At 53.3% G+C, this 24,211-nt stretch overlaps 1 protein-coding gene across 1 annotated transcript; it reads right to left on the bottom strand.

Annotated features, from left to right (window-relative positions):
- Positions 1-18,896: 18,896 nt before the first annotated feature.
- On the bottom strand, positions 18,897-19,481 carry LOC149810114 (uncharacterized). The gene has a single exon (XM_089994421.1). The coding sequence runs from the start codon at positions 19,479-19,481 to the stop codon at positions 18,897-18,899; it is 585 nt and encodes a 194-aa protein (XP_089850547.1).
- Between the last annotated feature and the right edge of the window lie 4,730 nt (positions 19,482-24,211).

Here is a 24,211-nt window from a genome sequence, read left to right on the forward strand (position 1 = left end):
TCTGACTCAGAAATTTCCTTATAAAATAACTCTTATCCTTCTCTGACTGCTTATAGCCTTACGATTTCCCATTATTGCATACACTCCAGTCCTTGTGAGTCAGCACTGCCCTGCTGATCTGCCTGGATGTTCCTTCTTGTCTGTCTTCTGTTCTTTGATATGCAGGCATCTCTCAAGCAGTCTTCGTCTTTCTCGCCTCGGTGAAGCCTCCCTAGAATTCATGGGACTGGTTCGGAAGCTTTGCCTGATGGCATCCTTCAGAGTGGTGGGGGCCTACTCAACCGAAGCTGGAAGATTGACATGGATCTGTGTGGAGATGCTCAAGCCTGACGGCGTGCATTAGTACCCTGTCCATTATTTCTTATTATTGAGCTGTGCTGGGGTCCTCACGGACCTAACAGGCTGTCTCTCTTTCCCTGTTTATGCTTGAACTCTACCTTGACATCTGATTGAGTTGTAGAATTACCCTGTATGGGCCGGTTTCAGTCACAAACTGGGCCTTTGCCTGTGATACCCACTGGTCATGAGTAAGTTGTATCATGGTACCCCTTCTTCTTGTAGATCTTTATGCCGTTTGCTTTCACTTGGCTGATGAGCCGCAACTCCCCTTGGCGGCGAGCTATGCAGCAATTTACACACGACCCACAAACGCATTACAGCTTGAGCGTGCAGCTATCTAGAACAGCAACTAACAAGATAGGCAACACGTGGCACATGGAATCACAACACATGGAAACATAGGGTCACAGAATCGCAGCTTTGCTGCAAAATGCAATCAAGGGGAGGAAAGAATGTCTCTCCCCAAAAGCGCACCCACAGACTCTACTGGCACCTCCCTGTTCATCCGCTTTGAAATACGATACAGCTTGTTCTTGATGGAGGGCGGATTCCACAGCATTTTGACGGCAGAGCGCTGTCCAAGCGCATCCCGCTCGAAGGTGGCCATGGACTCGCGGTTGTATCGGACATTGTCCAAAAGCTTCTGCCTTAGCGCGGCCTCTTGCTCAGGACGCCATTGTCCATGTAGATGAATGCCACATTGCTCAAGTGCAGCTCATTGATAGAGCCGTCGAGAACCACGCTGGGATTGGCTTCTCCTAAATTGAGGCCCCAGATGCGCCCGTCTTTGAAAACATCCAACGGCACGCATAGGTGATCCTGATCGAAGCAAGGCTGGTGCTGGAAGTAGAGGAGCTCCACCGGCCAGTTCTCCTTCAATGCAGCGATCACGTTGCTGATCTCACCGCTGTTCAGGCGGAAACCGATGGTCCTAACGTCAAGAACGCGCCCATGGCAGCAACCGATGCTGGTATCACTGGAGAGAAGATGCTCGCAGCATTTCTCCACATGAGGAGAAATTGATTGTTCGCACTGCAACAACAAACAACACCACGCCACGCACGCATTCATGCAAAAACAAACATGCAATGAGGCAGCGGTTTGAAGGCAGCAGTATTGATGATGTCAGAGTATCAAAGATAACTTCAGGGTCAACTCACATTCATTCAGATGATGATGATGTATCTTTTTACAACACTACCGCATCCGCATCCGCATAATCATTGGCAACACCAAAACTCTTGGGAATCAGTGCTATTGTTACCATCCCCTGAGGCTAGCGTACCTGGACCAGCCTGACCTACCATAGCCTGACCTGACATGTCTTCTTCATCGTCTTGTACCCTGCAAGAAAGGAGATCAGCCACAGCTGACCAACAACGGCCCGTCAATTCCTTTGGGAGATCGTCGCAACCCATACTCAAAATCGTTGTCAAGAGATCACCTCCCAACAGAGATTCCAATTTAGTTGCCAATATCCCACCTTGTGGTCCAAGACCTCCAACCACTTCAAGAAATCGGTCTATTTTAGGCCACAAGCTGGGACAATCCACGGTGCAGTGAACACAGCCTGTGTGAGCATCCCCCAAATGCACATCGGAGTCATTGCAGTGATACTGAGAGGGATCAACAAACTCGTAAGTTTGGTTTTGAGGTCTGCTTCGAAGGGCAAACAGCTTGCCGTTTCTGGCGCTCATGATAGTACGGGCCTGAACAGAGGGCAAGCTTGACAGATATAGTGCAAGACCACGTGGTTGCCCGCCAATGCACACCCACTTCCAAGGCACTGCATAGTGCGGCGCTGCAACATATCTGGCTTTCCCCCGAATTAGGTGCCAACGCCAAATGTTGTCAAGGAGGTGTCGCCTATCAACCTGATCAGTAGGCAGCACCTCTGCTTCCTGCACTGGCATATTCACCACCTGCACTCCTCCTTGAGATCTGGAGGAGATGCGCTAGCGACCAGCTGCTTTGTAGGGGCTGTGAAGATATCAGAGATATTCAGGTCGTGGCAAATGTCCGCTGAAAATTTCTGCACCTCTCCTTGCCAATTGGCCCCTACCCGGGCGTCCAGTAATGCAGATTTATTCAGATGGCTTCAGGGTTAATTCACATCAATTGGAATGACTTCAGGGTTAATTTAGGTTAGTTCAGATGACTTCTGGGTGAAGTCAGGTGCGATTCAAAAGGAATTTAAGGTGGACTCATGAAACAAGAGCAGCAGGAGCAGGACCAGGCTGAAGGCCTAAATACCAGGCATTACCAGGGACCAACGATTGGGCAAGGTGGATGGGTGTTCACTTCTCTAGTAGAGGCTCTACTACTAATAGTACTAGCTCACAACCTGTGAGCTAGTACTATGGGGCTTGTGACACAAGGCGCTCAGTATCAGGAGATATAGGTAACATTCGCTAGTACTGACGATTTATAACGGATGGAGTGGTACCGGACACCTTCTTGGGTGTCCACGGATCAAATTTCCCTTGCTATTATGGACGATAGCCTCGTATAACGGACGTTCGGCTGCGGCTAGTGCCAGTCAATCCGATATACGATAGGCTTTAGTAAGCAGACAGGACACGCTGTTTTGCTGACCCTGGCAGAGGCGACCGCCGCGCAAGCCATATTTATGATAGGGCCGTGACAAGATATGCATGTTCAAAGTGCGTTTCTTAACGTTGAGGATGAGTAGTGAGACCTGCCGAGCCAGAGAAGGCAGCGCCTGTTGCCAAGGGCCTCCCAGCCGCAGCCCTTGAAAAACCAAAGAACAAGTCCAATGAAAAGTGGACTCGCTGCGCTGAGACTGGTAGGGGGATTTGCCACAATTACTTAGTTATCACGGAACCTTCACACACACTGCCTGCTGGAACGCGTTGAGCTCAACGAGCCGTGCATTGTCCCTTGTGTGACCAGCGCATCCTGTCGGGCTTGGGCTGGAAGACATCGTCAGATTGCTCGTAGAGCGCGCGGCACTCGGCCTCCACACACACCTCCACAAAGTCAAATCCCATGTGGACATCGAAGGCAATGAACGAGAAAATAAAGCAGCAAAAGAGGCAGCACTTCTCGCCCCTACCAATCACGATTACGGGTCACTAGACTACTGTGCCTTCCATGAAACAATCCCTCCCTACTGGCTAGGCATAACTCCACCTACAGATACAAGCCCAATCCTATCCAAGGACATAAGCTTAACGAATGAATCTCCACGACAGCCAGCGACACTCTAATTAGAAATCCGCGCAAAGATGTCACGAAGCAGATGGAACAACAAGACCCTATACTTCATCCTCCCAGCACTTCCCTGACTCATAAAGGAACTGGACATATTCTGCACAAAACACCCGTCCACTGCTTGGGGCCCAGACATCACAGACAAACAAAGGCAAACCCTTGCCAGAGCTCTGACGGGCCAAATCTTTAACTTCAAGCTCCTCCACAGGTATACTGCAGGCAGAGGAGCCCCTTTATGCCCACTATGCAAAAACCCAGATAGCACGACACACATTATTTGTGGAGGCTGCAGCCACCCAAATCTGAAGAGCAGAATCATCAAACGCCACGACAATGCCGTCCGTATTCTCTTACAAGCCATCTGTAAAGGAGCCAAAGGCAACTATCAGATCATTGTTGATGTCACCCAAGACCACCAATCGAACGTGCGCAAGAGGCTCCCAACTATTTTGATCACACAACTGACAAATCGAGTTTGGAACGCCATTCAAACTATGACTTCCCACAAACCACAAACTCAGACCGTAACAAACAATGCCTCTTACCAAGCTTCACAAATCATATGCCAATTGCTACACACCAAGTACGGGGATCTCAACGACTCGCTTCAGACGTTCCTTGCACAATTTGACCCCCAGAAGATTGCTTTTCGCCCAGACATCGCCATCATTGGTAGCATGCCACAAAAGACACCCAACAATAAACAACATACACAAGACGCTCCACAGATTCACATCGGTGAAGTGGGGTACACAAGAGAAGGCGGTGCCAAAGCAAAACAACAGGAAAAAGAGAGCAGCACGCTTTGCTTGATACACTCTTGACAGATCTAGGCTGGCACACGACATACCACACCATGACCATCGGAGTCACAGGAACTATTTACACAGATGGCATCGCTTCTATGACAGCTCTAGGCGTTTCAAGAAACGCAGCCAACAAAGCACTACGTAAACTCATACTAATGTCCTTGAACCACACACATGGTCTTGTCACTCAAAGGCGAGTTAGACGAACACCTAATCAACAAAGCATTTAGAAAGCCCCCTGTTGAGATTTACAGACAACTTACTCGAGGTACACATGTGCCGAGTGCATATTCATAGGAGACTGATAGGGATCAGTCTCACAGCCTAGATCAGTATCCAGGACGTGACTGGACACTGCATTAGTAATTAGGACTGGATAGCTCCGGTATGCATACACGTGATAAGCATGCTAAATTCCCACTAAGGGAAGAAGTACTCAGTCGTACTTCAACACTCCCCGTTCCGAGGTGGGTCTAGCTCTGGAGACCAAGGCTCCCCGGATGGGGATCTCTGCAATGTCTCAAGCACCAAAAATGTGACCTCGTACATCTAGACACAGATTTCGGAGGGTGGATGATCATGCGGGCTCTCCTTCCTAAACACGGGAGAAACAAGCACACACAGGGCGCCCTGTACTCGATTCAAGGGACTCATGACACGCACTCCCCGTACTATCCAACTTCAGGGGACTCATTTATTGAGGAAACACAGAATGCTCCCCGTACTTGATTCGGGGGACTCATGACACGCACTCCCCATACTGGCCAGCTTCAGGGGGTCGAATTATTAACGCAAACACATCAGGAACAAGACACACACAAGGCAATGCAACTAGCACGACACGAGCCGGCTAGACAACAGAAACACAAGAGTCTGTCCAGTCCAAACAAGGACTGCAAGGCAGGTTCAGTCGTCGCAGGCCCATGCCCGCAACACATGCATCCAGTCGCTCCTGCGCCAACGGCTTTGTAAGCTGGTCGGCCCAGTTAAGGGCGGTATCAACATAGCCGTAGATCAGTTGCCCTCGCGCGGCGCGCTCCTGTACGAAGTGGTGTAGCACATTGATGTGCTTGCTGCGGGCGGAGACCATCGGATTCTTAATCAGGGACAACGCTGCCTGGTTATCGCCCCGGAGCTGGACAGGACCCGTCAGCTCGTAGTCCAGAGTCGGGAGCAGCTTCCGCAGGAACAACGCCTCTCTCCCTCCAGCGCCTGCGGCCATATACTCCGCCTCCGCGGTGCTCAGGTCCACCGTCGGCTGCAGCCTGGACTGCCATGAGATGGCAGCCCCGTGAAGGAGGAACACGTACCCTGTGGTCGACCTCCTGGTGATAGCATCGCCTGCATAGTCAGAGTCCGTATACCCCAGGAGCCCCCCGGTAGCATGCCTGGAATAAACCAGACCTATGTCCTTGGTACCCATCAGGTACCGGAAGACCCGGACCGCTGCATTCCAATGGCGCGGCAAGGGGGCGCGGAGATGACGAGCCAGCGAATTCACAGCATGAGCAATGTCCGGCCTAGTCCCGTTGGCCAAGTGCATGAGCGAACCGACCATTGCCGGATACAATTGTACCTGCTGGTGGGGAAGAATAGCGTTTTCGTCCGCTTCCGTGGTGGACACTTTGCAGACCGCTGGGGTGCTGATGGGGTGACACTGAGCAAAGCCATACTTGCGGAGCATCTTCTCAACGTACGGCTTCTGATGGATGGCCAGGGTCCCCTGCATCCGGTTCCACGATGTTGTTGCCAAGAAAATTCTTGGTCTCTCCCAAGACCTTGATGTCAAAGATGCTCTGCAGCATGTCGATGACCTCCTGCACGTGCTTAGCGGACCGCCCTGCAATCAAGCAGTCGTCCACATAGATGAGAGCAAGCACCTTGCCCTCTGCGTCGAGTTTGACAAAGAGAGCAGGATCTGAATCGGCAGGCGTGAAGCCCTTGGCAGTGAGCTCATCCTTCAAGCGCTGATACCACGCGCGAGGTGCCTGCTTCAGGCCATATAAGGTCTTGTGGAGACGACATACTCACCGTACAGGAAGGCTGTCTTGACGTCAACCTGCTGTATCTCCAGGTCGTGATAGTTGGCGAGGGACAGGAATGCCCGCACAGTAGTGTGGCTGGCCACCGGGGCGAACAGCTCATCATAGTCCACGCATGGGCGCTGCGAGAATCCCTGCGCCACAAGTCGCGCCTTGAGGCGTACCTGCGAGTCCCCGGGACCCGGCCGTTTGACGTCGTACACCCACTTGCTGCCGACTGTGTGTGCACCTACAGGCGCCCTAGTGTACGAGAAACACTGATGGTCCCAAAGAGACTTGTTCTCCTCCTGCATCGCCGCCCACCAATTCTCCCGGTAGGGGTTCTCCGGACTCAAAGCAGCCTCCATGGAGTGCGGGATCAGGTCCTCAGGCTTGACACCGTTAGGCAGCTGGGATAGGTCGAGCATGTTGCGCCCATGGGAGAGCACCGTAGGGAAGGCAGAGAAGTCGATCCTTTTGGGGCGACTCGATTGAGCAGCGTACGCGTACACGGTTGGCTGCTCAGTGGAGAACCGTACCACACGCCGGACAGGCTTCACAGCCGATCGAGGGCTCTGCTCGGACGACAGTCCAGAGCGAGCAGCGAATGACTGTTGGAGTACAAGGAATAAGTACTCCTTCATTCTGTGGGTACCTAGCTAGATAACTATATGTCCACGTGAGACTAGCAGTCTCACGTCTATCTAGATCTGTCCTAAGTAGTGTCTCCAGTGACCCCAGATCCTTCTACCTTCCCCACTGGAGATGGAATACTCTGGCATCCTCCACCAGAGTCCTTCGCTTATATTCTCTGAACTGTCAATAATCTGTAAGTTGTCACTAAATCTCAACAGGTTATGGGTCCAGCACGTTCCGCTGCGCCAAACGTGTTATCCCGTACTTTCATTTGGATACGACACTTCCGAGCTCACTGCCGAGTGCCTAATATGGACGACCGCGGAGGAGCTACCGCCAGACATGGGCCTGGATTTCTACTTACTTCGCGAAATTGGCCAAGATGGAGCAAGAAAATGCTGGCCTTCGCTACCACCAAGAACCTGCGCCGCTACTTGACGCATGCCCCTGCTGCACAGCCCGTTCCAGCAGACCAGGAAGGTGACGAGACTGCACAAGCTTACATCGTTATGAATGTTGATGATGCTGCAGCACGTGTTATCGATAATGCGCCCTCTGCCTTTGCCATGTGGACTCTCCTGGAACAGCGCCATCAGGACTATCTGCGCCCGCAGCAGGTGCAAATACAGGAGCAACTTTTTGCACTTCGACAGCGCGACGACGAAAGTGCTGACGCTTATGTTGATCGCGCTCTTGAGCTGAATGAGCAGCTCATTTCGATTGAGGCTGGAGTGCCTGTGGCCACTCTGGTGAACCAGCTCATCAGGGGTCTGTGTGCACGCTTCGATGCGGGCCGCCCTCACCTGCGTCTCAATGCGCACACCTATACTGCTGACACCCTGCGACTAGCTCTCTATGCTCTGGAGAGTGACCAGGCTGCCCCTGCACGCCCTGCGAGGGCGCTGGCGGCTGAGAGAGCGGGGCGTCGTGGGAACCGCCGCGACAGGAGCACCTCCCCTGTCCGCCACCAGAGGGATCGCAACCCAGAAGCCTCCACATCCACTCCAGAAAGCCGCACATGCCATTTCTGCGGGCACGTGGGTCATATCGCTTCGTTCTGCGCCGTCAAGCTAATGGAGCAACACCCCCAGCCTGGAACGTTTGCCCCTGGCTACCCCAGAGCCCGACAAGGCATGTACTCATCCTCCCGTGTCTTGAGCAGCAGTGAATGGGTCTTGGATAGCGGGGCAACTGACAGCATGACTCGTGAGAGGCATAGCCTGACAAATTATGTCAGATTTTCGGAACCGACACCTGTTAATTTCGGGAATGGACGTGTGAGCGTGCTCTTGGAAAAGGGCAAGTGCAGCTTAAAACCACTCATGGAATGCTGAGGCGCGAGAATATCTTGCCGCGTATCGCGCGAGCAGGATGGAAGCCGAATGAGGGTGCGGGGAGGAGATAGAGTCCGGTGGACGAGCAGAACAGGCTCCTCCACCACCTCCTCCTCCGAGCACAAATCCATGGACAACTATTCCCAGAGCTGCCAGGTGTGCTCAGACTTACACGGATGATTTGCTTGACGAGTGGCTAGGTGTAATGTCCCTAGTGGAAGACACAGAGTTGCACATTACGGGCCAGGATCCCTATGATGCACATACAGCCATCAGGCATATTGCTGAAGTGAGTAAGAATGGGCATGAGTTGCAAGTCATGATGCCCTTGCGGCTCCGTAAGGACCGGGCTTTCACACCCTGGTTACATGAGGCCAAGTCCCTCACTAGACATGCCAAACAGCATGAGAGTCCAGAACTCCGGAGTCAAGTGGTTTTGAGTTTTCAAAGAAAAGCTCCGCCACACATGCACATCCTATGTGAAGACACCCATACCCATAAAGCCAGCTTTGACATTCGAGTAGGGGGTGCCTTGGTAAGAACTCTGTTTGACTCCGGTGCCAATGTGACAGTCATCAGCAAGAAGTTACTTAACCGGATAGGCATCTCTTGGAGGTCAGGTTCAGATACGACCCGAGTTGGAGGTATTGAGGGTGAAGCTACATGTTTGGGTGATGCAGAAGTACCAGTCAAGATGGGTAGTTTCCATCCCATCTACAACATGCAGGTTGTTGATGATGCCCTCCAAGGCTATGATTGCATCATAGGCAATGATCTTATGTATGCACATGCGATGGGTATAGAATACCATGATAAGAAAGTGGTCACTACTATGGACAATGGAAAAGATAGTACGCGTGTTGTGGTTAGCAGAAGACTAACGCTCCCACGTACTGACCCTTTCACAGTCATGACTATGGGTGGCCAACGGTCACCACCTTCCCAAGTAGGACCAGGATCTTGGAAGCAATTCAAGGCACTCAGGCATGAAATTGCAAAAGGGGCGCAAGTTGCCTATCGTGTTCAACTCGTCAGCAAAGATAACATCATTGATGAGAATCCAGAGACAGCACAGGGTGAAGTAAATCCCCCCAGCCAGTCAGCCGGCTCTAGCAAGCTAGCTGCAGTTATTCAGAAGGTTATAGATAAACATAGTGGACCAAATGGGACCCTATGTGGCAAGATCCCTCCACACACTCATGCCAAGGGATTTGAGTGCAAGATCGAGTTGACAGAAGGAGCTAAGCCAGTGTACATCAGACAGTACAGACTTACTCCTCTCGACAGAGCTGAACTCATTGAGAAAGTTCAAGAGTTCCTAGATAAGGGATGGATTGAGCCCAGCTCATCCTCTTGGTGCTCCTCTGTCTTGTTTGTTCCTAAACCTAACGGTGAACTGAGATTTTGCATTGATCTCAGGCATCTCAACCAGCGCACCGCAAGAGATAGAGGACCCCTTCCGCACCAAGGTGAGCTACTGGACAGTCTCCATGGTTCCACAGTGTTTAGTGCATTGGATTTGGCATCGGGGTTTTATCAGCTCAAGATGGAAGATACTAGCAGACCTCTGACAGCTTTTCCCACGCCATATGGCTTGTACCAATGGTGTGTGATGCCAATGGGCCTAAGTAATGCCCAGCTATATTCCAACAGGCTATGAACACGATCCTACGTGATCATATTGCGAAGGGGCATTGCCTAGTCTATCTAGATGATATCATCATCAAGTCCCGCACGCTGCACGAGCATGCACTGCATTTGGACGCGGTACTGACATCTTTGCACGAACACAATTTGTTCTGTCAGTTGCCTAAATGCATATGGGCACAATCCCAGCTCAAGTATCTGGGTCACCTAGTATCTGGCGAAGGAGTGCTGCCTGACCCAGCTAAGGTGAAGACGTTAGAACAGTGGGAACCACCGCTAACGGTAGTGGCCGAGTTAGCCGCCGCTGAGTCCGAGCATGATCAGCGCAGAGCTACCCGAGTACGGGACGATATAGCTACAGAATGCCGCAGATTCCTGGAATTTATGAATTATTTCAACAGATTTATTCCTAAATACTCAGAGATAGCCTGCGTGTTGCATGCTCACACGCAGAAGGCTCCCCCTAGCTGGACGGACGAATGCACATCTACTTGGATAACATTGAAGCGCATACTAGGTCAGGCGACGATGATGTTCCATCCTGATTTCTCCCTGCCTTTTCATGTGTACAGTGACGCATCTATAAAGGCAGTAGGGGGTGTGCTCATTCAGTTCCGCGACGGCGTGCCGCATCCGATTGCGTACGTTGCGCGCAAGTTAACTGCAGCTGAAATCAATTACACCACAACCGAACAGGAAATGTTGGCCATGGTGTATTGTTTCTCGCAGTGGCGCTGTTATCTAGAGGGCGGTGATGTCAAGTTGCATACCAATCACGAGCCGCTAACCTGGTTGGCGTCGCAAGCACGACTCAACCGTCGACAAGCGCGTTGCATGGAATTCCTCGCGAGCTTTGAGTATGAAATCCTATACGTCAAGGGCGATAGGAACGTGGTGGCGGATGCCCTCAGCCGGATGCTGACCCCACCAGCCGCAGAGAACCTAGAGCTTCCTTGCGAGCATTGGCCTGACGATGCTATGTTGTACAGAACCTCGCTGGGGCGTGCCGCCCGTTGTGCACCAACCGACGGTGGCCCAGCTGTCACCCAAACCGGTGGAACGCGCGACCCAGTGGCTCGCGCGCAAGGTGCAAACAACGAACTTGATGCAGCGCATGCAAGCGTTGCGGCGTGCTCAGTCCGAAGCTTGTCAGCAATTAGTGGCGACCCGGTCCGCCAAGCGACGGACCCAGATGTGGGTAGCAGATCAGGAGGTTCGAATCCAGCAGTTCGAACAGGACATCCAGCAATTGTCGCAGAAGATCCTGGCGATGCGCACAGCGCACGCCGAGCTGCTCCAGGAAATGGCTACCGACTTTACACTGTCCTTCTCGGAGGTTACACCAGACGTAGCAGCAGCCGGGGATCAAGTGCCGGCAAGCCGACAGGGGGTGGAGGCGACCCCGGGCACACAGCCGACACAGGCGGAGACCGCAACTCACTTGAAGATGCCACGAACGCCGGTGTGCTATCGCAGAAACGTGTTAGGTTTGCTGATCCACTCGCAATTGTGCACGATACAATGCAAGCATCAGCGCATGTTCCCCCCACAGACCCCCATGCATCAGAAGGGCCCCTGACAGCGCATGGTATGGACACAGAAGTCCAACGGAAGAAACGAAAGGTCTCACAGGGTCGAGGGAGCATTGCAAGTGAGAAAACAAACGCCACTCACTTTACCAGTAGCTCGGGGAGTAGGACGCTTGAGAAGCCTCGTCAGCCCAAGTCGTACCCTACTCCTATGGATGTAGAGGCTGACCCCTCGCTAAGTTCCTACGAGACTCTGGCAGAACGGTTGTTTGAGAGAATCAGGAAAAGTACATTACACGATGCTAATGTCTCTACTGAAGAACAACGAGAACAATTAGGGCTCCAAGAGAGTCCTGAAGGGGGCCTTTTGTGGAAGGGAAACCTCTTATATGTGCCTAGTAGTGCAGAGTGAAGGCATGACATCTTGTACTGGCACCATGATGTGCCATGGTGTGGACATTTGGGGGTCCAGAAACTCTTAATTTAGTCCAACGTCAATTCTGATGGCCAGGCATAACTACCGACATAAAGAATTAGTTCAAGCATGTTACAGTTGTCAGAGTGATAAGCCAGATAGGCAACGGAGGAAACCTCCCCTCACTCTAATTGATTCGCCCAGCGCATGCTGGAGGACGATAGGTGTGGATCTAATCACAGATCTAACCCCTACCAAGCAGGGGGGTTACAACGCAATTGCAGTGTTCTGCTGCCACTTGAGTAAGATGGTAAGATTGGTTGCGACGCACACTACACTCACAACCCAGGGCTTTGTGAATATGTTCTTCCGAGAAATCTTCCCTCATTATGGTTTTCCCACTAAGATAGTCAGTGACAGGGGCAACAGTGGAACTCTGAGTTCTTCCGGGCCTTATGTGATGCGGCAGACATCAGGTTAAGCCTCAGTACCGCTTATCACCCTCAGACTAATGGGCTAGTAGAAAGAACCAATGAGGTAGTGGAGACAGCTTTAAGGCATTATGTGGGAGCAGACCACACAAACTGGAACGACAAGTTGGCGTTCATAGAGTTTGCCTTATAAGATATGTACCGAGATACCACTGGATCCACTCCCTTCAGAATGAATAGAGTCACAATACCGCTAGCACCTTTTGAGGCGGTCAAGAAACGCATATCTCATAGGGAGGGAATAAGTGGACCTAATGCGGAGGTGGCCAGTTGGGTGGGCATGTCAACCCCAGGTGCAAGGACCCTCATCCAAGCTCATGATGAATTTGCCAGAGCAAGACGCAGTGTTCATTGGGCCAAGTCCAAGATGAAGGAGAATTATGATAAGCAAGGAGTGGTGCGCCACCAGTATGTAAGAGGGCAGCCCGTGTGGCTGAGCACTCGAAACATTAGGCTAAGACACCCCAGCTTAAGACATAAGTTCAGTCCCAAGTTTGTTGGACCAATTCAAGTACTGGAAGCCAGCGAGAATGGTTCCACAGTACTCCTAGACCTCCCAGCTAGCCTTCATGTCCACTCAAGAGTTTCAGTGGCCCTAGTGAAGCCCTATAAGCTGAGAGAAGGGGCAGAAATCATTCCAGTTTGGATGGATGGGACTGAGGAATGGGAAGTAGAAGCGATTACCGACCATAACATGGTCCGAGCTAAATCGAAGAAAAAGCAGGATAAAGTTGAATTCCGAATCCAGTGGAAGGGCCATGCAGAACCCTCCTGGCATGAATTCGTTGACTGTGAACACAGCATTGACACAGTGCAGAAATATCTTGGCAGTTGCACCAAGCAAGTGCGAACTCAGATATACAAGAGCCTCTCTCCTCAAGAAAAGAATTGGTTGACAGGTGTCTACGAACAAGAAGCTCTAGCTGTTTGATGTTCAACCTATAATGCAGGACGAGATTGCACAGCACGAAGCCCAAGAATTGGCCACTGCTATTCGCATTTCCCTCATCCACACACGGGGCGATGCGTGGGACGCCGAGAGCGACAACGCTCCCGCAGAGTCTTCCAACGGGCCTCAACGACGGGCTGATGCGACCGGCAACGAACAGGACCTCGTGACGGCAACGAACCGATTCGCTGCGTTGTCCATGGATAATGTTGCATCTGACGACCAAGACGTCGTTCCGGGATCTCCAGTTTCAGGGTCCCCAAGTAGCGATGTCCGTGTTAGGGACCTCCGAGTCCTGCCGCAGCCGAGAAGCGACGCTAGTGTTCTGTCATTAATTCTTACAAACGAGGACTCTGAGGATCACGTGCGACAGTTGGATTCGGATCATACCTATGGGGAATCCGCGAACTGTCATTCGGAGACCGATTGGCGTGACGTTCCGCCACAGAACTGGCCAGAGTGATCTAGACTTCACATCCAGTATAGACAGATTGTATTGCACAAGAATGCAAGGCAGTCTTGCCCAATAGGGGGTGATGTGTTATGACAGGATGGTGAGAGCTCCTAGATGATGCATTACAGCTCTAAAGTATTGGGAGAATAAGTTAGGGATCTAGCTAGAATTAGTTACCCCTCGGAAGGCCGTTACGGAGGGGTCACCAGAATGACTCATACGTACACGGAAATTGGTTAGTCAGCATGGATTCGCACGGGGTCTGGGGTCGGAGTCGGTCCCTCAGAATCGTGGGATGCTCAGAGACGTGTCGCATATAATAGAGCTCCAAGAAGAGTTCGAGGAGAACATATACTAGTGCCCTATGTGGTATCAAGAAGCGACCGTTTGGAGTGCGAATCACTAACCCCTTTCGAGGTTTGAAGTGCTATTATGTTCTTTGTGTAATTGGCAGTAAGTCGAACCCAATTCCCAGTGAAAATTATTGACTGTCATTACAGAAGTACGGGGAGTGCCATTGCTTTAAGCCCCGGAAGAGGAGTACGGGGAGCATCCTGTTTCACATTGTCTCACTTGATCCCTTCAAGGATTCCTGGCTATGCATCTGTCCCTCCGAAACATTTGTTAAAGTACGAGGTCACGAAATAGTCCTTGCATAAGCCTCTACCTGAGTTCCCAATCCGGGGAGTTTGTTCAGGCTGGCTTGGGAGCTATACCCACTCACGAACGGGAGTGTTGGAGTACAAGGAATAAGTACTCCTTCATTCTGTGGGTACCTAGCTAGATAACTATATGTCCACGTGAGACTAGCAGTCTCACGTCTATCTAGATCTGTCCTAAGTAGTGTCTCCAGTGACCCAGATCCTTCTACCTTCCCCACTGGAGATGGAATACTCTGGCATCCTCCACCAGAGTCCTTGGCTTATATTCTCTGGACTGTCAATAATCTGTAAGTTGTCACTAAATCTCAACAATGACGAAGGATTATAGAAAGCAGGAGGAGCACGTGTGCGGGGATGTGCAGCCCGGCTATCAGGGTGCGACTGGGGCAGGGCAGCAACGGGGGCAGAGAGCAGCACCTCAGGAACCGCATCGTCAGGGTCAGGAATGGCATACTCGTCAGCGGGAGGCATGGAGGCAGCAGGGCCCGGGTCATCCGGAACAGCGAGGGGGCCATCGGCCTCGTCCCCTCCCTCGAGCTGCTCCGGAGGCACGGAACTGCCACTGTCCGCCATGGCAGACCCTCCAGCTGGCACGTAGTCTGCAGGCGCAAGCGTGGGGAATGGGGACTCCACGAACACGGGCGGTACCTGGGCGGTATCGGCCAGAGCCGTCGGGGACACGAGCGGGAAAGTAGTGCCGTCAGGCGGAGTACCATCAGGCGAGGAATCCGCATCACCCGAGGGGGCAGGAAGGCCTTGATCAGCCTGCCCCTCTTCCACACCCGAGGCTCGCACGCCAGTCGGGGTCGAGGGGTCAGGAACACTATCCTGGACACGAAAGTCACATGTGGTCAGTATCCTCCCATCAACCAGTGCGTAAACGTTCCTGGAATTCAAGACACCTGCTGTTCCGAGGTATATGCCCGCCGTGCTCTTCGGGGAAAGCTTGGTACGCTTGCTGGCAGGCACGTGCACGCGGATGTCGCACCCCCATGGGTGAAACTGGGAGATAGAAGGTGCAACGCCCGTGAACGCATGGTAAGGCACACGCTGCGTGGGAGAATAGAGCATGCAGTTTCGTATGTGATTAGCGTGCAGGATGGCGTATCCCCAGAGGGTGGTTGGCAGCCCAGCCGCACTCAGCATGGTGCGAGCGCGCTCCATTAGGGTGCGGTTCAGGCGCTCAGCCTTACCATTCTGCTCCGGCGTATAGCCCGCGGTCTCCTCATGCCAGATGCCCAACTTCTCAAATGCTTCCTTCAAGTCCGCATTCACATACTCGCGGCCCTGGTCAGTGCGTATGCGCTTAACTGATTGTCCCCCCTGTGTGGCCATTTCTCGGACCATGCTAGGAAGTGCGGTGATCACCTGGTCTTTCGAATGCAGCAAGCGAACAAGTGAGAACCCTGAGAACTCTTCTAAGAGAGTCAGGACATAGCGCTCCTTAGCTACCGTGGGAAAGTTGAGCAGAACCATCAAATCTGAGTGCACCCTGAAGTTGACATGGGGTGCCTGCCCGTCCTGTTCAGGGTGAGAAGAGCGATGCATCTTGCCATCAAGACAGGGGTTGCACGATTCAGTGTCACGCGCGTGGAGGAACTCCACAGGGGTCACCGGGCAATCACCCAGCAGACGCTTGCGTTGCATGTCCGCGAGCGTGCCCATGCCAGTGTGCCCCAGTTTCCGGTGCCAGCGCATGGCTAGAGACTCCCTGACAGCAACAGAAGCAGTGCGCATGCGTGGGACATCCAGGAGGTACATGTTATCGCAGACCGTGGCTGTGGCGACGAGTTTCCCCCCATGAGCGATCTCGAAGACGGAGGAGTGCGGGTCAATTCCAAGAGAATGGCCAGTCGCCGTGAGCGCATGGACAGAGAGCAAGTTTGACACGAGCGAGGGCACATACAAGACATCACGTAAGTGCAGCAGCCCATGAGTGGTTTTGAGCCGCACTCGCCCCATGCCTAGGGCGTGCTCACATGTCCCGTTCCCAAAGTTGACAGGGGTCGGTTTAGGAAACCTGACATAATTTGCCAGAATGTGCCGCTCGCGAGTCATACTGTCTGTGGCCCCACTATCCAGTACCCATTCACACTGTGCGTGCACGCGGGAGGAGGAATACATGCCTTGGTGTGGCTTAGGGTAGCCAGGCGCGAAGGTACCAGGCTGCGGGTATTTCTCCTGGAGCTTCATAACGCAGAAGGGCGTGATATGACCAGCATGGCCACAAAAGTGACATTTCCGCTCCTCAGAAGCGGATGCTGAGCCTTCTGGTGTGCGGTCCCGTGGGGTGCGCCTGGGTGACGCACTGCGACTGCGACGGTCAGTACTGCGACCTCTGCGTTCAGCTGCCAGCGCTCTAGCGGGACGCTCCAGTGGGGGCAGGTCGCTCTCCAGAGCATAAAGAGCAAGACGCAGCGTGTCAGGGGTGTAAGTATGGGCATTTAGACGGAGATGGGGACGGCCTGCGTCAAAGCGCACACTGAGACCCCTAATCAACTGGTTGACTACCGTGGCCACTGGGACCCCAGCAGCAATGGAGGTCAGCTGCTCATTCAGCTCCAGCGCCCTGTCGACGTACGCATCTGCACTTTCGTCGGCACCCTGGCGGATTGCAAACAGCTGCTCCTGTATTTGTATCTGCTGCGGGCGAAGGTAATTCTGGTGACGTGCCTCCAGTAACGTCCACATAGCAAAGGCGGATGCAGCGCCTTCAATCACACGCGCTGCGGCGTCATCAACATTCATTTCTATGTAAGCTCGTGCGATTTCGTCACCTTCAAGTACAGCTGGATCAGCATTCTCGCCAGGCGCTCCTCGGAGATGGCGACGAAGGTTCTTCGTTGTTGCAAAAGCGAGCATTTTCTTACTCCACCTTGGCCAATTGCGCGAGGTGAGTAGGAAGCCAGGTCCATGCCTGGACAGAGCTCCGCTGCGGTCATCCATACTAGGCACTATTGCAGCGGGTCGGCGAAGCGTCGTAACTCAACCGAGTACTAAATACCACGCAACGCAACGGAGGCGTGCGGACCCATAACCTGTTGAGATTTACAGACAACTTACTCGAGGTACACATGTACCGAGTACATTTTCATAGGAGACTGATAGGGATCAGTCTCACAGCCTAGATCAGTATCCAGGATGACGTGACTGGACAATGGATTAGTAATTAGGACTGGATAGCTCCGGTATGCATACACGTGATAAGCATGCTAAACTCCCACTGAGGGAAGAAGTACTCAGTCGTACTTCAACAGGCAAGCGTAGCGGTGTCCGCGCTCGTCACATTCCACTGCAATGCGGTGGTCCGGGAAGTACAGGTCGATGAGGAAGCGGGACGTGTCGCCCTTCCTGACAAGGAACTGAGGGCGGTATCGCAACTCTGGATTGTCCTTCCGGAGAATGGAAAGTATCGCTTCCAACGTGTCCTTATCGACGCTCAAGCGATTGAAGGATGGCTGCAAGCGGTCCAAATCATACATGTCTAGCTTGCGGCCGGTCTCGTCAGTCAAGTCCATGTTCTTGTGTCGTACCTGTTGAATTTACACGTCACACACGAACGATACTTTATCTCTGTTCGACAGATTGGTAGAAAACTAAACCGTACTCACCCAAGAAAAGTGCAGCACTTATGTATGAACAAGCATACATGGCATAAGGCCTCAGTATCATGGCGTTATGCCTGCGAGGCATGGTGTAATACTCTGATGTATAGCATATATACATATATGTGGTATATGGACAAACACAAACGTTCCAAGCACATCCTAGCACGTTCTCAAGTACGTAACTGCAGAAATGTATCCAACGTCATTCTCACGATATATATCAAGAGAACATATGCAGGTTTCTACATACAGCTGTACATATTGACCTATAAGTGGTCTTCCTCAAGGTCATGCATGGTCCCATGTCTACATTTGAAGAAGGCACCGAGTGACCTAATGAGGTAACCCCTACAAATGTCAACACTCCCCCTCAGGAGGTGCCGACACAAAGAAAAAAACAAAAACTGACCAAAACGCCTGAGCTCCCCCGCTTGAGGGCGCTCGGCTCAGATACACTCTTGAACAGCCAAGTGGGACAACAATAGAGCACTAGCTCCCCCATTTCCCAATGCCTGTCTCAACATTATTCCAGCCAAACCGGCAACAGACGAAAAAATGCATACGAGCCAAAACCAGCAACATGCATACTGTGTGGAGCTCCGCACCACTCAATAACGTGTAACGCTCCTGCAGAAGCGTACATCCGTGCAAGACCGCACAATGCAAAACCGCACAATAAATCCGTGCATAACCCGTACAATAAATCCCATGCAGCTCCGCATAAATAACTTCAATGGACAGCTCCCCCTGCTCAGAGTTTGACGGTTGTCACATTGCAAACGCCGGTTTACCTCCCGGGAACCTGATGGCATCTGCCTTCATCTTCACGGGGCAATTTGGGCGCAAGTGACCCACCTCACCGCAGTAATAGCACGTCCTGCTGACACCACCTCCCTTGTTCTGCGCCTTGTCGGCCGTGAGTGCACGCCCATCTTCTAGATCTTCTTCATTGGCTTGACCTGACCGTTGCTCTATTGCTACTAGCTGCTTGTAAGCATTCTCCATGGTCATAGGCTCATCGTTGGAGGTGAGAATGGCGACAACCATGTCATAGGTCTCCGGAAGTCCAGCCAAAAGGGCCCAAACGATATGATCTTCTTCCATCTCTTCTCCAGCCTGAGTAATATTATCACGCAATAACCGCACCCTCCCAAAGTACGTAGCCAACGTCTCGTGTGAAGACTTACGCAGTCCGTGCAGATCTCGGACAAGTTGCAGACGACGCGCCTTTGTCTTTGTCTTGAACGTGTCTTCCAAAATCTTCCATGCTTCCTTTGCAGTCGCAGCAGACGACAAAGTCCCCAAATGATGATCCTTAACGCATAATCTGATAACCGCAAGCCATTGCGTCATCGTCACCGTCCTCAGGGGTCCTCTCAACCGCAGACCACAACTTCTTGTACACAAGCGCACTCCTCATCTTGTGGAACCACATCGCAGCGTTCTTGTCGCCGAGAGCATCGAATCGGAAAACAGAAGAATCACTCATGCTGCTCATACTGACGGAAAGCTCTAACGTCTGTCGAATGTTGAATTCACACGTCACACACGAACGATACTTTATCTCTGTTCGACAGATTGGTAGAAAACTAAGCCGTACTCACCCAAGAAAAGTGCAGCACTTACATATGAACAAGCATACATGGCATAAGGCCTCAGTATCATGGCGTTATGCCTGCGAGGCATGGCGTAATACTCTGATGTATAGCGTAAGACAAACACAAACGTTCCAAGCACATCCTAGCACGTTCTCAAGTACGTAACTGCAGAAATGTATCCAACGTCATTCTCACGATATATATCAAGAGAACATATGCAGGTTTCTACATACAGCTGTACATGTTGACCTATAAGTGGTCTTCCTCAAGGTCATGCATGGTCCCATGTCTACATTTGAAGAAGGCACCGAGTGACCTAATGAGGTAACCCCTACAAATGTCAACAGTACCAACCTGGAGGATCCATGCCCTTTAAGCCTCGGTAGTACCTGTTTGAGAAATTCGTCCGAGTCATTGTCTGTGTTAGCGTCGCCCGCCGCAAAAATTGACGCCCGCCGTCCCGGAACGCAATACCACCAAGCAAATATGAACGCCAAGCGCAGCCGAAAGCCCGTGTCCCGCTTCGCCGAAGCCGAAGCCGCCCCCAGCAGGCGGCGCAAAGGCGCGCACGTCGACCCCGACCTCGCGCTCGAGTGCTTGGCGGACGCCGAGGGCGACAACGTCTCGCCCGTCGAGCGCCTGCTGCGCAAGTACAACGCCGGCCAGAGCAATGACTGGGCCGATCACCGCTTCAACCACAGGGGCAAGAAGGCGTACCGCGCCTTCCAGGTCCGCACAACCACCATGCTGCCCAGGTCCCGCCTGGACGGCATGAAGTGCCTGTGGAACGAGACGGTCGGCAGTCCAAGCATCGCCACACTTGACGATGCCGCTGAGCGACGGTCCGCAGCTGCTGGTCGCGTCGGTGCACAGGTACATCACCAACGAGCCGTTCACGGCCGGAAGCGCCGATACGGCGGGCATCGTGTCCAACGGACCTGGCAATCCTGGCGCCTCTGGCGGCCCTGACGTTCTTGGCGGCCCTGACGGCTTCGAAGGCCATGACTTGATACTTGGCCATGGCTTGATACTTTATGTAGCCGTCCTTGGGTACATGAGTAGATGCCTCCTTGGTGTTGGGCTAGGGATGGAGTCCTTGCCCTAGAGGGGTGCTTGGCTTGGTGTGGGCTTGGTGTACCTTGCATAGGATCATAGCTGCAAGTACAGTGTGAGTTACGGTTGACACCCTAGGTGGATATGGACATATAGCAAGGCTATGTCCATATGCACTCTAGAATGACTGAACCCAAAGGGTTGGGACTGGCTTAGCCAGGCTCCAAACCTAACAGGGGCCTCGAGGCCGAGATCAAGAAATGGGTTGAGAGCGGCAAGGCGCCGCCGCTCTTCCACCATGACTTCGTGCTCATGCTGCGGCGCCTGAAGGGTGCCGAGCCCAAGGGCGGCACCTTGCGTCGAGATAGAGGCCGTCCTGAAGCGCTGCATGGTCTGGCTGTCCAAGCTGTACTACGGGGACCCCGCCTGCCAGCAACCCGCGACGTGCGTGTCGCTGGTCGACTGGGTCGCCTTCCACAAAGACGACCGCTTTGCGCACATGTTCCGCGACGGCTGCTACCAGGCGTCCAACGTCATGAACATGTTCAAAGGGTACGCGCATGCCAAGTCCTCGGATCGCGCCGTCGCGTTCTGCCCCATCTTGCGCTTCGATTTCTCGCCGATCCGCACGGTGTGGGACTGGAACGTGTGGGACAACAAGGTCGACGCGTCGCGCCGCGGCGCCGCTCAGATGGCCATTCCGGGGTGCGCGCCGCTGTCGCTGCGCGCTACCGAGATGGCGATACCCGATACGCTGGGCCTGGGTGACATGGTGAAAGAGGTCAACCTGACCATGCTATAAGGGGGTGACCCCCTTGGTCCCCCTGGCGAGGATAAAAAGTTCGGTCGCGCTAACACATGAAGCGCGGCTTAAAGGCGTGCGCCCGCAAGACAATACCGTCGAAACCATGGCTGGCGACAGGCTGACGTTCCGCGACGTCCTGGCAGCGCTGTCCAGCAAGCACGCCACCGAACTGCGCAAGGCTGTCCCCCCCTTGGTGGGGGCAAGGGAAGCCATGAATGCCGACAAGGAGCCTATCAGCGCCATCAAGGAGGCGACGGATGCAGTCACGGCCGATGATCTGCTGAAGGCAGTGAAGGCGGCGGTATCAATGGAGACCTTTGCGACCTACTGCGATGAGCTGGGCCGGCTGGTTCACGTGACAGGCAGGACTCTTAGGGAGACTTTGCACGATGCCAAGCGGAGCAACGATCTGCTGTCGAAGGAGGACCCTGAATTGACGACGAGGTTGAACGTAGCGGACGCTGTGATGTCGTTGTTCATCCACAACCCGGATCTCGTCAAGGCAGAGTCATCGTACGAGGCATGGTTGCGCAAGCAGCGCGTCCTGCGCACACTGGTCAACGGGATGCCTGAGGGCATGAGGATGCCTGCGACGACGAATGACAAGCGTGTCAACCGGCAAGAGCGCAGTGAGTACGTGACACTATCGGCAATCGTGGCGCTGCTGCCTCCTCACGTGCATTTTGAGACTCAGTACTACGTGAGCGATAGCCAATATGGAGCATACCCTCGTGACAGGTACTTCATCGACCTGTATTTCCCAGATCATCGCATCGCGGTGGAGTGCGACGAGCACAATCACCGTGACCGTGATAAGACCCAGGAGGCGAGACGTCAGAAGTTCATCGAGGACAAGCTGGGCTGCATGTTCGTACGCTACGATCCGCATGCTACGGGTTACAATGCCAAGGGTGTCGCGGAGCGGATCATGAAGGCGGTGACTGCCGTGAAGGAGGACATGCAGTACCGTGAGAAGCGCTCATTGGCAGCCAAGCAGTGGGCAGAGTGTATGGTTTCGGGAGACAAGGCTGCTGCAGAGAAGCTGGTTGAGGATACCAAATTCTACGATGAGCGCAAGGATCTATGGGCTCCGTTCCTCGATGCAAGTATCGCGACTCCGACGCTTGAAGATGCGGAGCGCGCGTATACTTTGTACCTGGAGGACAAGTACGCGTCCAGGTTTTCGAAGACGCCCATGGACGTCCATCCTGACGAGAGCCATGCCAGCTCCATCATCGAGGATATATTGGTGGCGCAGTGGCAGGGATCGCTGCACGACATGGCGCTACCGTTCTGCAAGGCGTTTCAGGGCACGATAACTCTGGCCTACCAGACGCGCCGAGGCAAGATGCGATGGCCGTACGCAGTTCCCGACGGGATGCCCACACCAATAGGATACCTCCCTCACCCGTTCATCCTTGAGAGGCCGGCAGGTGCATGGATGCCATCCTTGGAGAGGATACTGCGCATGGAACGCCGTCTGGCGGAGCGTCACTGGCAGGAAGCCATGAGCGAATGCCGTGCCATCGAGGGTGGGGACCCGGAGGAGACGCATGCCCACGTCTTCCAGCTGATCGCCGTTGAATCGGAGGCTGCGAGGATCAGTGCGTGCAAGGGCATCCTCAACCTCGTCAACAAGGCGTACGGGGGGTGGGACAGCGTCCCAGAGATTGTGTCTTCCGTCGTCCCTCCACGGCATATCGTCTAATGCGACATCACTCGACGAGCTGATACTGGTTTTGCATAGCGACGCTGTGCCCCATGGACTTTGCCATTGCGTTCAGTTCAGCAATTGTGGCCTTGCTGTGGTTGGCCATCTGGCTGATGTAAGCGTGCCGGATGGCGTTGATGTTGGCTGCCTTCCCCGTGTGTCTCTGGAACGCTCGCTTGACCATAACAGCGTACACGCTGGCAGTCATGGGGACGTCATCGCGCGGTCCAGTGAACAGGTACTTCCTGGGAAACATCTTCACCGACTCCTTGACGGCGTCGGATACGTTGTCTGGGAGGTCCTCTTCGATCTTCGTGTACTTCTTCGCCGTCTTGAACTTGCGCATGACCAGAGTGACGGCACCACTCCTGGGTACTACAATGTAGTTTCCGCCCTTTGGGGGCGTATGCGGTGGATGTACGATTAGGAGGTCTCCCAAGTCGGCTCTCTTCGGAGGCACGTCCACCATGAGCAGTAACATGAGGTATTCCTAGCTCAACCGGTACTTGGTCAGGCGTATCAGGTTGCCAGGAGGTGTTGGCTCCCCGACAACGACCTTGTGCAGGCGCTTGGCAATCTGTCGCGTCTCCTCCAGGTCGATATGTTTGGCCTTCATCGCCGGAGTCATCCTGTTGTCCTCACGCGCCTTGTTGACCAGCGTACGAAGCACACTTTGCTTGCGCGCCCACGCCTCATAAGCTTTCGCCTCAGTCTTCTTGAGGTCAGGATTGTGTATGAAAAGCGACATCACGGCGTCTATGACCTTCCTCCTGGTCGTCATGGACTCATACTTCTTGGGCAGTATCTCGTTGCTTCTCCTGGCATCGTGCAAGGTCTCCAAGAGATCTTTCCCAGTAGCGTCCACCAACCTCACCAGTCTGGCCGCGTACGCTTTGAAAGACTCCTGCGCGACAGC

The sequence above is a fragment of the Nuphar pumila genome, unplaced genomic scaffold, assembly GCF_984573655.1.
Source record: "Nuphar pumila unplaced genomic scaffold, dmNupPumi1.hap1.1 HAP1_SCAFFOLD_520, whole genome shotgun sequence".
NCBI lineage: Eukaryota > Viridiplantae > Streptophyta > Magnoliopsida > Nymphaeales > Nymphaeaceae > Nuphar > Nuphar pumila.